Genomic DNA, 13,620 nt, shown 5'->3' with positions numbered 1-13,620 from the left:
TTCTGTAAAAATAATAGTTTTGTGAATTGAAGTAAAGGGGGGGGGGGAGAATAAACAGGAAGTCCTTCACAATCACAGTCACTGCTCTTAACCCCCTCAGTGAGAGAAGTATAGTTCTGTGAGTAGGGTGGTACCGGCCAACAAGTGCCGGTTACCATCTCAAGTGGAGGTAACTCTCCTGACAAAAAAACAAAACTTAATGCGGGTATAACCATTCCTCCCTCCATGTTTAGGGTTTACATATAATTTAAAGCTATGTAACAGGATGAAGTAAAAAAAACACCTTTAGTGGTGATAAGGATGTAAGAATCCTCAACCATCCCTTAATGTTTTGTTATCAGGCATATCATGACGCAAAGCGAATTTTACTCTGCTATAGCAAGACATTTGAGCGTTTCAAATACAACTAATGAGTATTGACAGATCTGTCACTTATTTTGAAACAAACATACTACCTCCTACCGGGTACATTTGGGATAAATTTGCAGAGCCATGCTTGAATACTGATCCTGAAAGTCATTATAAAATCTTATAGAAATGTTTTACTGACCCAAGGACTGCATTGCTAACACATCCTGGTTGTATTCTCTACCATTTGCTAACTTTGCTTGTTAAATCAGAACCACAAGAAGATACAAAATATACACAGTTTAAATAACGTATGTATTCCTTTGAAATTTAATGTGACATAGTGTATATACCCAACTCTGTCCTGATATCAGTGTATTGTGACATAGCATATGTGCCCAAATCTGTCCTTATATCAATGTATTGTGACATAGTGTATTACCCAAATCTGTCCTTATATCAATAAATTGTGACAGAGTATGTGCTCAAAACTGTCCTGATATCAATAAATTGTGACATAGCAAATGTGCCCAAATCTGTCCTGATATCAATGTATTGTGACATAGTGTATTACCCAAATCTGTCCTTATATCAATAAATTGTGACATAGTGTATGTGCCCAAATCCGTCCTGATATTAATGTATTGTACCATAATGTACATCCCCAAATCTGTCCTGGTATCAGTGTTTTGTGACATAGTGTATGTACCCAAATTTGTCTTGATACCAATGTATTGTGACATAGGGGGTGATTTATAAACAGTTTGCATAGTGGACAGCTATGCGAATGAAATTTATAGTGCTCTATGGTCAATAGATGGAGCCAAGGAGTATAAGAAATCCCTATGCTCCTCAGCTCCACCTAGTGACCATAATGTGCTGTGACTCTCGTTCTCATAGCTGTTCGCTATATGAATGGTTTATAGATCACCCCTGCATGTGCCCAAATCTTTTCTGATATCACACACAGGTTACCGCAGTGCAACAATGTGAACCTGGCCTTGAATTAAGTGTTATCCAAAACTAACTTATAGCATTAGATATACTTAAATTGCAGTGCTGTCTGCACAAAGGTCCAGGATATGGTTGTGCTATCTGGCAGAAGGGTCTGAATAACAAGACTGGCTGCACAAAAATACTGCTGCTACTTCATTACCCTGTCTCCGGTTGGGGTGAGACTTAGGTATAGCGCAACTGCAGTACAATCTGTTGGATAGATGCAGGACCTGGCAGCGGAGTTTGGATCACATGACTGTCTAAGCAAAATTTTTGGCAGGTAAACACCTAACGTGTGTGAGGTAAGATTTCTGTATAATGCAACTGCGATACAGACTGTTGGATTGACACAGTGGGTGCAGGGTCTGGCTGAGTTATGTGCCAGTGGTATGTGGATCATCACATGACATAAGTGGTGTCTGGATCCCATGGCTGCCTAAACAAAATTACAAATCCTTTGGCAGGTAAACACCCAACATGTGTGTGGGGTAAGACATACTGCATACAGTCTGTTGGATTGACATAGTGGGGCAGGACCTGGCTATGTTATCTGGCAGTGGTGTCTATATCACATGACTGCCTAAACAAAATTACAAACCATTTGGCATATAATCACCTTACATTTGTGTATGTAAACTGTGTATTCAGCTTTTTGTTTTGGTAATACTTGAAAATGACCTATAGCAACTTATATCCAAATTTGTTATTTTAATTAATTACATTGATGGGTTTGGTGGCCCATTAGCGTTGCCTACCTGCAGCCAGAGTTTGTCATGCTGAGACCATTTTCCTCCCGCGATGCACTGGAAAGTAGCATTCTGCCCGACATTTACCTCCACGTTCTGCAAGCGTAGGAAATGGGGCGCGTTTCCTAAACAGAGAGGAAAAATATCTGGATATTAGCTCAGCCGCCTCTAGAGGAACAAATAAGCTACTTTCAGATTTCAAGCCTGATGTACTTATTAGCAGATAAATGTATAGGTGCCGTCTGCACAGCCTCTTAAATGAGCCACCGGCTGAGAATTACTGCTCATTCCGTGAGCGCCTGGCACAATATCAAGGCAACTATAAAAAAGATCAGAGAACAGAAAGGCATTTACTGAAATGTCAGGGACATACCTCTTATCTTGTTCTCATACGCATACAAGGGCTTACACCTTAATGCACAGTCCCCTGGTCATATATTGCTCATTTTATCTTTGCTTCCAAATACTGGGCACATACTGCATTTCAATTAAGCCCAGGCTCCAAACAAATACCTCTTCTAGTAAATCAATTCAATCTGAGCAGATTGTGATTGTTTAGATATAACATATTATATATTGTCTTCATATGGTTGACATAAGGGTCCTATGTTATCCGGGAGTTCTGGGCCTACTGCATCAGATGTGTTCGTTGTTACTAAACTATGATGACAGGTATTTTGTAACCATTAATCACTATTGAACACAAAGAATACATCACTATGCATAACTTTTAAAGTGAACCTGTGACCAAGTGATAGACGTACACGTGTTTAAATATTCATAAGCTTTAAGCAAGCCCTTACTGAACTCTGTGGCTGCAGGCACTGTGGAGCAATACATTCTCACCATTAACAGCATAAGCTCTGAAGTCATCAAAATAATCTTTAGCATCTTAGCTAGCTTTACCTACCAGAGCTCCTACTCCTGAGAGATTACAGTGTGTGCACAAATATTAGACAAGTGAGTATTTTGACCAAATCACCATTTTTATGCATATTGTCCAACTCCAAGCTATATAAACCTGAAGACTTATTGGATTGAAGCATATTATCAGGTGATGTGTATTTGTGTAATGAGGGAGGGTGTGGCCTAAGGAGATCAACACCCAATATCAAGGTGTGCATAATAATTAGGCAGCTTCTTTTCCTCATGTAAAATGGGCTAAAAAAGAGATTTAACTGACTCTGAAAAGTAAAAAATTGTAAAATGTCTTTCAGAAAGATGCAGCACTCTTGAAATTGCTAAAATAGTGGGTCGTGATCACAGAACCCTCAAACTTTTGTTGCAAAAAGGTCAACAGAGTCACAAGAAACGTGTTGAGAAAGAAAGACGCAAATTAATTGCCAAAGATTTGAGAAGAATGCAACGTGAAGCTACCAGGAACCCATCATTCTCCAAGGCTGTCATATTCCAGAACTGCAACCTATCTGGAGTACCCAGAAGTACAAGGTATTCAGTGCTCAGAGACATGGTCAAGGTAAGGAAGGCTGAAATCTGACCACCACTGAACAAGACACCAGTTGAAACGTGAAGACTGGGCCAAGAAATATCTGAAGACAGATTTTCCAAAGGTTTTATGGACTGATGAGATGAGAGTGACTCTTGACGGACCAGATGGATGGGCCCGTGGCTGGATCAGTAACAGGCACAGAGCTCCACTTCGACTCAGACGCCAGCAAGGTGGAGGTGGGGTACTGGTGGGCTGGAATTAATAAAGATGAGCTAGTTGGACCTTTTCGGGTTGAAGATGGACTCAAAATCAACTACTGCCAGTTTTTAGAAGACACTTTCTTCAAGCAGTGGTACAGGGAAAAGTCTGCATCTTTCAAGAAGACCATGTTATGTATGCAGGACAATGCTCCATTGCATGCATCGAAGTACTCCATTGCGTGGCTAGCCAGTAAAGGCCTTAAAGGTGAAAGAATAATGACATGGCCCCCTTACTCACCTGTCCTAAACCCTATTGAGAACTTGTGGGCCATTCTTACACGGGAGATTTATGGTGAAGGAAAACAGTACACCTTTCTGAACAGTGTCTGGGAGGCTGTGGTTGCTGCTGCACAAAAGGTTGATCGTCAACAGATGAAGAAACTGACAGACTCCATGGATGGAAGGCTGATGACTGTTATTGAAAAGAAGGGGGGCTATATTGGTCACTGATTTTTGTTTTTGAAAATGTCAGAAATGTTTTTTTGTAAATGTTTAGTTGTTTGTGTATTATTCTCACTTTAACATATGAAAATAAACAAGTGAGATGGGAACATTTTAGTTTTCCATTTAGTTGCATAATAACTGTGCACACTAATAGTTGCCCAATAATTGTGCACACATAGATGTTCTCCTATCCAGCCAAAACTTCACTTTTACATTCTTAAATATTCAGGTTTGAGGATTATTAACATTTTGGATTGACCGAGAGCACTGTAGTTGTTCAATATTGAAATGAATCCACAAAAATACAACTTGCCTAATAATTGTTCACAGAGTGTAGAAGGCTGAAAGGCCACTGAGTTGCTGCTGAAAGGGTGAAGCTGAGCCAAAGAGAACAACTCGACTGACCCTAGGGTTTCTTTAGAGTGAATTGCTCCACAGTGCCTTCAGCGACAAGAATCAGTAAGTTTTATTTGTTTTAAAGGTGCTTTACTACTTACTAAGAATATGTAAATACTTGAATGTCCGTAGCCTGGCCACAGATTTACTTTAAAGGAAAAGTATAGTGTGCTGTCAGCGCGTGTAAATGTTTAGTTATCAGACATCCCAACCTGCAAAAACTAATTTCAGGGAGGTGCCCTCTCCATGTACTGATGCTTTGCTGATTGGCAAAGCATCAGCAGAGATTTGGTGCTCTCGCAGTCCTCCCCATAATTCCAGAATGAATGCCAAATCCCACTCCCCCACACGCGCACACACACAAACTCTTACATCATTACCACTCCAGCCCCTTCTCCCAACAATTCCTGCATTATCTATTTTTAGTACTCTCATTTAACTTTCCACCAGATATCTTATCTACATTCTACACACACTCTGAAAGATGAGCTTAGGTGCTCTTCAGGCAGGTAGGATTTGAAATACGGTGATGAAGAAACACTGGATAACCCTCTGGATTCTCACAATGATCATTTATTATAGGACATACACTGCTAAGACTGGACAAATAAAATCAGGTCCATGCAGAATTTATACACCATTACCGAAGACTTGACAAAATGGCCCCCTAAAACATTACCCATAATTATTATGAGTCTTGTGAATTTGAGGTTACCTCCCTCTTCTTTACATCTGTATGCCTGATAGAAGGCTCTGCTAATCTAAGTGCAAAACTTCCTACTGAAGTCCTCAAGGTCTTTCAGTAGGACCCTTTGGGTTGCTACAAACGTGGATCTTAAGAGATTTACAAAAGTCATCACCATTCAAGTTCTCTAGTTTTCTTGGCTCCATTTTCCCTGCACTTTGTGGAACTCTTTCAAATGTATATGTGTGTGTGTGCGTGTATATATATATATATATGTGTGTGTGTGTGTGTATATGCTGCCCCTAACTGCAACGAACAATGACAGATCTTGAACATATGTTCTGGAATTTTTTCCCATGGGTAATAAAAAGGGAAAATTCCCCCGCAAAGTGCTAATTATCTTGCAAAGTGAACATCCTATATGCCTTTAGTAAATCAACCCCAAAGACTTAGAAGCATGTAACGAAATTCCTTTTAAAAGTTGCCAATTATGTCTTTGAACAAAGAACACTACATATTGTCCTTAATCACTGCTGATATAGAACATGCATCCAGAAACAAGCCTCTCAGCTAATGCTGAGAAAGACATTGTTACACATTCCTCTTATCTATTAGTAATAGAGAAACATAAGCCACTTCACCACCCACTACTTGTATGTATAAAATTCTACGTACCACACCATCACTCCTGAAATTAATACAATTCGCAGACATCCTACCTCATTCCATTGCTATCCTGTTATTGCCTACTTTTAATACCAAGACTTCATAAGGGTATCTTTTCAAAGTAATAAACATATACCACTGCTCATCCTACCCACGTACTGCTATGACAGTTCATTTTTTTTGATAATAAACACACATAAATGCTCTACACATATATAGATTAAACCACATGTCAGTACTTCTGTCTACACAAAGATCAGATAGACGCTTCATGTATTATCCCATAGTATTCCTACATTGTCTTTTGCTTCTACACCCGATATGTGTTTAGAGCTAAGCTGGCAGAGCAAGGCAAGGGTTCAGACCCAAGAAACAAAAACCATGTTCAGTTAATTAGAATTTCTTGATATACCCAATCTGGGTAACAGTTCCTTTGGGCTGTAGTGCTGTCACCACGATAAACAGGCAATGTTTCCACGCACCACTTCCAGTGCCATCACAACTAAGAGAGTGCAGCAGAGGCCGAACCTCAATCAGTGGCTCCACACCTCTCCCTCCTCCCAAAGAGGCTGATTGACAGAACAGTACCTCACTATATCCTGCTTACAGAAAGTTTCGCACAACCAATATTTTCCCAGTGTCATGTGACTACATCACATTTTACCAAGTTCAACTTCTGCAGTGGAAATGTCCTCCTCCTACAGTGCATCTCTTGAAATAACAAAAAACACAGGACATTCGTATCATTGATTGTGCATATACTGTTGGGAGGGATTTCTTTACTATATCTTAATTATGGAGTCTTGACTTCTGCTTCAAAGTCAAGCTAAAAGAGCCCTGTTTGGAACTGATTTTTGAGCCTCTTATTTAGCATTCAATTACCAGAGATATGATCATAACCAAGTCCCGAAAGTCACTATGTTCTGAGCCAATCTATGTTATCAAAGATCAGAACCAAATATCTGAGTCATAATAAGACCACAACAATTCTACCCATGATCAAGTAAAGTTAGCAGAGCCAAGGGTCCAGTGGCAGATCCAAGGGAAAAACAGGTTAAAATAAGCCGCTGCATCAGCAATATCTCCTGTCAGCTCTCCCCTCTTGGCCGCTCTGCAGTTGCAGTGGTTGAGGAGGAGAAGAAGCAATCTGGCTGCCTTCCCACTGCACGCTTCAGTGATCGAGCTCCTCGGCGGCCACCTGCAGATTCCTCCGCCCATTTCAGCTGCCATAGGTGGGGAGGAAGACTGCAGAGCTACCATTGGCCGGCTATAAGGGAGCGGGTCCTGAAGTGAGGGGGCAAGGAGACGGCTGGAGGCAACACAAGAAGAAGAGAGTCCAGAAGTGTGGAGTGGCAGCAGGGGGTGGGGGGGCGGTGTTGCGTGTTGTTGGATGGAGATGTTCTCTGGGGGGGGCAACTCTGAGTCTTTCCCCCGGGTGACGGAATGTCTAGCTTCGCCACTGTTAGCTACTATGTACAATGTCCTAGAGCCACAATGAGAAAGAAGTTACCAGAACCATGGTCAGAGCCAGATGATAAGTAAAGAGAACCAGGCTTCGCAAATAGGAGCACAGCTAATATAGGATCTAATCTTTCCCTTAGTGTAAATTTGTTACGGTAAGTACCTCTTCTGTGCCTAAAAAAAAAAGAAAACACCTCTTGACCTCCGAGAATATCAGAAGTCAACAAAGATTTCCATGATCCTATAAAAGAAAACTGAGTGCTTTAATTCAGGTCCTGAAACTCTTGGGTAAAGTAGCTAATACACTAATTAGACATCTCCTGAAAGGATTCATCTATTTTGAATTTGTTATTAAGTACATTTATTGTGCTCATTTTTGTATTATTAAGCAACTTGACCTAAACAGATAGACAAAAACCAATGAATAGATTGATGGGCTTGCATAGAAGAGAGATCACCAGTACTCAAAAGGCTTTTCATCAAATCCTTGTATTCATTTATTATGATGAAATGGCACATATATCAGTATATCCAACGTTTCGGGGGCCATGCAGGGTCATATTAAGGATGAAGGGGACCTTGCGTGGCCCCCGAAATGTTGGATATACTGATATATGTGACGCTTCATTATAATAAATGAATACAAGGATTTGATGAAAAGCCTTTGGAGTGCTGGTGATCTCTCTGCTATGCAAGTCTGTTGTGCATGGCGCCATCCATGATCCTCACTGCGAGCACCACTTCTTAAATATATGGTCGTGAATGATGTAAGGAATGCGGGGAACATATCTAGACTGATGGGCAGACAACAAAAGAGACACTGAATGGACAAAGCCTGGCCAATCCACCAAAACTTTGACCACTTTTGGGTGAAGAGTTAACAGCAAGATGGTGGTATTCTGACAAGATGGCCAGAGTTTGTGCTTGTGGTTGATGGATGGTAACTGCAGAAGCCAAATTTAAATTGTACCATTTGCATAAAACTATGTTCTGACATCTACATAATATGTTTATACAGTTCTAATTACGGGGATAGCCAAATGCATTGTACAGATAGGACATACAGTATATTAAATCTAAATTCCCAGGCACATACGTTGCACACTTTTATATCCAGAAAATTTTACTATCACTTTCTCTCACCCAGTGGAAATTATTTCCTGACCCTATTGCATTCTAGAACACCAACAACAAGATTTGTAGCTCTCAACTTTTTGTAATAAACAGGCAGAAGAGCCACACAAGGGAGACCTCCATTTTTACAACTAATAACGCCCCAATGTGCTCTAGATTAGGTCTGTAAATCTGTCTCCACTGCTAGAGAAAACAATTATTATAAGTCTCTCAGCCCTAACAACAGCAGCGATAAGCTCATGCATCACACAGATCCTTTAGAGTGAAGGGGTTTCTAAATGCTGAGAAATCCCCTCTCCCAAGGACCTAATAGATGCAGCTGCATCACTGCAGTCTTATTAAGACACTGAATCTTGTGCTATGAGACTGAAACATGGAAATAATGAGAGCACCAGTTTCACAGAGGATTTCTTAAGATAGTACTGCTTTTAATGTTAACTCTTTCAGCAAGATGCAAGATGTTTTGGGGGGTTTTGCTGCCTTTTCTACGTTTACTTTAGGTCCCTCATTGTCCAACAATGAAAATCTCTATAAAAAAGATATCTACATACAAGTTAAATCATCCACCGTGCTTTGGACGTGTATGTAAACCCAAAAGCCATATTTAAAGATGATCTAGACCCTAACTGTATGAGCATTCAACAGACCCACGCCTAAAATACTAGTTGGAAGGGTTACGTGTTCCATTCTGCTATGCAGAATGTTGAGTTATGCAGAAATGCCCTTTTAATGGTATTTCTACTGTAAAGCAGCTGACTGGTATCACTGAAATGGAAATAAATTGAAAAAGTAGTGTAGCGAGGACCCCCTAAGGAGCTGTTTAGTTTAACAGGTCTTCCCAGTCTTACTACTGGTGATCTGACCCGCAGCTGCCCCAAAGCACACACCAACCCACTATCAATGACTGGCATCCATGCTGTCAATCCTTGCCTGCAGGGTTTTATTAACTCAAAATCCAGAAGATAGAGGAATAGGGTTTACAGGATACCTAAACAGCGACAAAATCACTCCGGCAATGGGCTGATCAAGCTTTTTGAAGGTGCTTCCTTTTTTAAAAATCACCTACCTATTTTTTAGGCCTATGTCCCATTCCATGGGAGTTGACTCTAAGGCTGATAAGGCCTCCCCAGAGAGCAGGCCTGAGAAACAAAAGCCTGCATCCTTCGCATTTCACAAAGCCTGGGAGGAAAGGACCCTTCTAGAAGGGCTGTCCAAATATTTATCTCCTTTCCCAACCTACATCACTGGCAACAAACCTCCTAGTGATTGGCTAGGATGAAATAATTATTTATAACCCATACCATTTTATCTTCTTCTTCTTCTATCCACTGGGGAACACTCCCCCGGAGCAGACAGAAGAAAACAATGCCCTAAGCTTTGGGCAACTCCAGTGAACTCCAACTTTGAAATGGCCCCCTACATAGGGTTATACAGGAAAAGTATTTGTACTGACTGCTTTGGTGAAATAAAAAATCAGGACACTGGAATAGATTCATAAGGGGAAGTGTTGTTTACAGTGATCTGTCAGCTTCCAGTTTTTAATACAATCTAATATATAACAGCTAGAATCTGATTGGTTGATATGGACAACGCAGAGAGCCAATGTTTACCACTGTGCTTGAGCCTTTAAATAGTGTACCTGGATGCCACAATGCTTGGTTGATGCCTAGTTGTTATATGCAGTACCCTCACTTCACTCCTCATTTTTTTTAGTTTTGGATAGAGAAGGGAATGGTTAAAACTTAAACTAGCCATACATGGCTAGACCACTCTATTCCCCATCCACGATAAACAGGGCAACTATCGCCACAGCTGTCTGCATACCCGAATCGGTTGCAGTCACTGTTTGGTCAACGATTATCAACCCAGCTTCTTTGATTTTGTCACTGAAGTTTGTCAAGCAGCCATGGCTCGAATTTAATCCAATTCAGCAGGAATCGGCCAAAATTCAAGTCGTGTATAGTGAGCTTTAGTGACAGGCGTTTTTTTTCTTTTTTGATGTCCATGTCACTTTTGGGAGGCATTCCATTTTCTGTCCTGAGGCTGAAGTGGAAGTAAGAGAAAATCTCTGCCTTGTGAGAGTTGTCACCAGAACAGGTGTTGACTAGACATGTGGGATTAGTTTAGCTCCAAATCAAAATTCGGACAAATTTTCCGAAATTTGAACATTCGGACACATCCAAATTTCCAATCCCAATGCATTCGAATGTGTCTGAATCCGAATTTCCGTTTCCGAATTTCAGATCCCATCTGAATTTCGTTCAAAAACTAAACTGAATTGGACATGTGACTTTTCTGGCCAATCAGATGTGTTCTTCGGTTTAATGCATCCGAATTCCCAATCCCAATGCATTCGAATGTGTCTGAATCCGAATTTCCGTTTCAGAATTTCAGATCCCATCTGAATTTCGTTCAAAAACTAAACTGAATCGGACATGTGACTTTTATGGCCAATCAGATGTGTTCTTCGGTTTAATGCATCCGAATGGATCTGAACCCGAAATCTTTGTTATGCCAACATGGGAGCCATATACAGTATATACATATAATACTAAAGATGAGGCTCCTAGACCTGGATGGCATTCGGATCTGGGAGCCTCAGCTTTAGCAATATATGTATATAGCTTCCAGATCCAAATGGCATTCGGGAGCTCCCGTATGCAATTTGGAAATTCGGATCCTGAACGCCATTTGGGTCTAGGAGATTCAGTTTTAGTATTAATATCTGTATATGGTTTTCTGTGGTATTTGCAACGAATATTTGCAAACCTATCCAAAACGAACAAAAATTTGGATTTCCTCCAAATCCGAAACCCGAACCGAATCCCGAAATAACGAAATATTCAAACCAAACCAAATATTTCCGAAGCTTGTATGTCTAGTGTCCACATTGGAAGATTGCCCCTTACTTCTTATTCCACTAAGAGCTGTAGAAAAATTTGGAATTTGATTAACTTCTGTCCTGTTGACAACAGTCATCGAGGAAAATAAAGGGAGACTATCCCCCCGGCAGAAACACAGACAGCAATAAACACCTGACAGTTCTAATCTTTACTACAGTATTCAAAGCTAAAAATGAAAGTTTTGACTATAGATATACACTGCCTGGAAATCAAAAAGTCACACATTTTAATATTTCATTGGACCACCTTTAACTTTGATCACAGCACGCATTCACCATGGCATGATTTTGATAAGCTTATGCAATGTCACAACATTTATTTCCATCCAGAGTTGCATTAAATATTCACCAAGATCTTGTAGTGATAATGGGCGAGTAAGATCACTGCGTAAAGTCCTATCCAGCACATCCCAAAGATTCTCAATGGGGTTAAGGTCTGGACTCTGTGGTGGCCAATACATGCGTGAAAATGATGTGTCATGCTCCCTGAACCACTCTTTCACAATCTGAGCCCAATGAATCCTGACATTGTCATCTTGAAATATGCCTAATATGCCATCAGGGAAGAAAAAAGTCCATTGATGGAAAAACCTGATCATCCAGTATATTTATGTAGACATAATGTTGGGGGGACATAATGTTGGGGGGACATAATGTTGCTGAACCTAAACCTGTATCCAATGAAAGGCTCTGACCTATTTGCTTAGCTAAATCCGGGTGGTAACTTTATTTTTTGGCCAGGCGGTGTATTTTTAAGTAACTGAACAACAGATGAGAATAAAAAAATGCAAGACCATCAAAGGTATCACTAGAAACACTGCACTTACGGCATGGGTGAGCCAAAACACGAACTTCATCTACAGCAATGTATCCTGGGTGATCCTTGAGTGACACAGCTTCAAATATAATCTGCAAAAGAAGGCAATATAATTGGAAAATTCCAGCAAAATTACACAGTTTGAATAACATGGAACTCCGGGTAAACAGCAAAAGACACAGTTGAAATACATATACTGCATGTTTATTATTTTCCCTGTCAAAGGATTTGTCATTTTGTCCAGCCATCTGCTAGTCAGTAAGACCTCTTCTCATCCCCCTGGATTAGCATTAGCACCTCCTGTGTCACCTACCTGCTGACTAGACAAAGGCCAAGATGCTGTCTAATGGGAGGTTGAAAGCAAAGAGGTGACACAGGAAGATCAATTGATTAATTAGAAACAACAGTGTGCATCATACCATTTAAAATCATTACATGCATATAGAAATATCCATCACATTCATATAATCTCATGAATGAGGCAGTGACACAAAATCTGCAGAATGTCATGATTTGAAAGGCGTTGTCATTCTAATTATAATATGATGCCATATATCACGGCAAGGTGGTTGTATCATATGTGTATATGAGACTGTCTACAAATATGGCAGGTAACATAGCTCCTCAATATGTATTTTAACTGAATTTACATGTATGTTTTTATTTGTATTAAAAGATAACCTGTCCTAAATAGGGATGAGGGAAACTGAGATATTTGGCTACACTATAATTTTGGGGACAAATGGGATACTTGGGCAAAATTTGTCATCTTGGTAAAATTAATTGAATAGAATTGAGTGCACTGACTTTGTAGAGAAACTATTCAATCATTATTCCCACCAATAACTTGGTTTTGTTTATCAACAAAGCCATTCAACACCTTGCCCGCACTGCCATGATAGTCAATAGACATGTGCAATTAATTTAGTTCTGAACGGATATTTGTACGGATTTTCAGGAATTCGGACATTCGAATGCATCAGAACTTCTGAATGAAAGAAATAAAGAATACAATTTATCGATCACGAAATTCTGCAGCATCTGAATTTTTTTCAGAATGTCATTCGAAATTCACTTTTGTTGTTAACTGTTAAAATAAAGGAAAAAAAACCGCGAGGGGTATCTTCCCCAATTCATTTGGGACCCTTTAGGTCTGATAGGAATTTTAGGGGGGGAACAAAGCCACCATCCACTTTCCTGCCAGAGAGCTCTTAGCAACCTGGGACACTTTGGTTGGCATTCTGTCCAGCTCCTGGCAACCAGTGACACCAGTGAGCTTGGCGGGACAGCGAACAGAGCCAGAGCCGGAGGTACT

General features: G+C 40.3%; 1 protein-coding gene across 8 annotated transcripts in view; it reads right to left on the bottom strand.

Moving 5' to 3' along the window:
- PTPRT (protein tyrosine phosphatase, receptor type T) overlaps positions 1–13,620 on the bottom strand; it is a 301,471-nt gene that overhangs the window by 146,646 nt on the left and 141,205 nt on the right. For all 8 annotated transcript variants that reach the window (XM_018562607.1, XM_018562609.1, XM_018562610.1 and 5 more), the window contains exons 4-5: positions 12,316–12,397; positions 2,100–2,215 (exon numbers count right to left, since the gene is read on the bottom strand). In XM_018562607.1, coding sequence (XP_018418109.1) covers positions 2,100–2,215; positions 12,316–12,397 — 198 coding nt within the window. The remainder of the gene's footprint in view (positions 1–2,099; positions 2,216–12,315; positions 12,398–13,620) is intronic.

This window comes from Nanorana parkeri, unplaced genomic scaffold (assembly GCF_000935625.1).
Source record: "Nanorana parkeri isolate BGI_ZX_2015 unplaced genomic scaffold, ASM93562v1 scaffold587, whole genome shotgun sequence".
Classification (NCBI taxonomy): domain Eukaryota; kingdom Metazoa; phylum Chordata; class Amphibia; order Anura; family Dicroglossidae; genus Nanorana; species Nanorana parkeri.
This window is presented reverse-complemented; position numbering and strand designations above follow the sequence as displayed.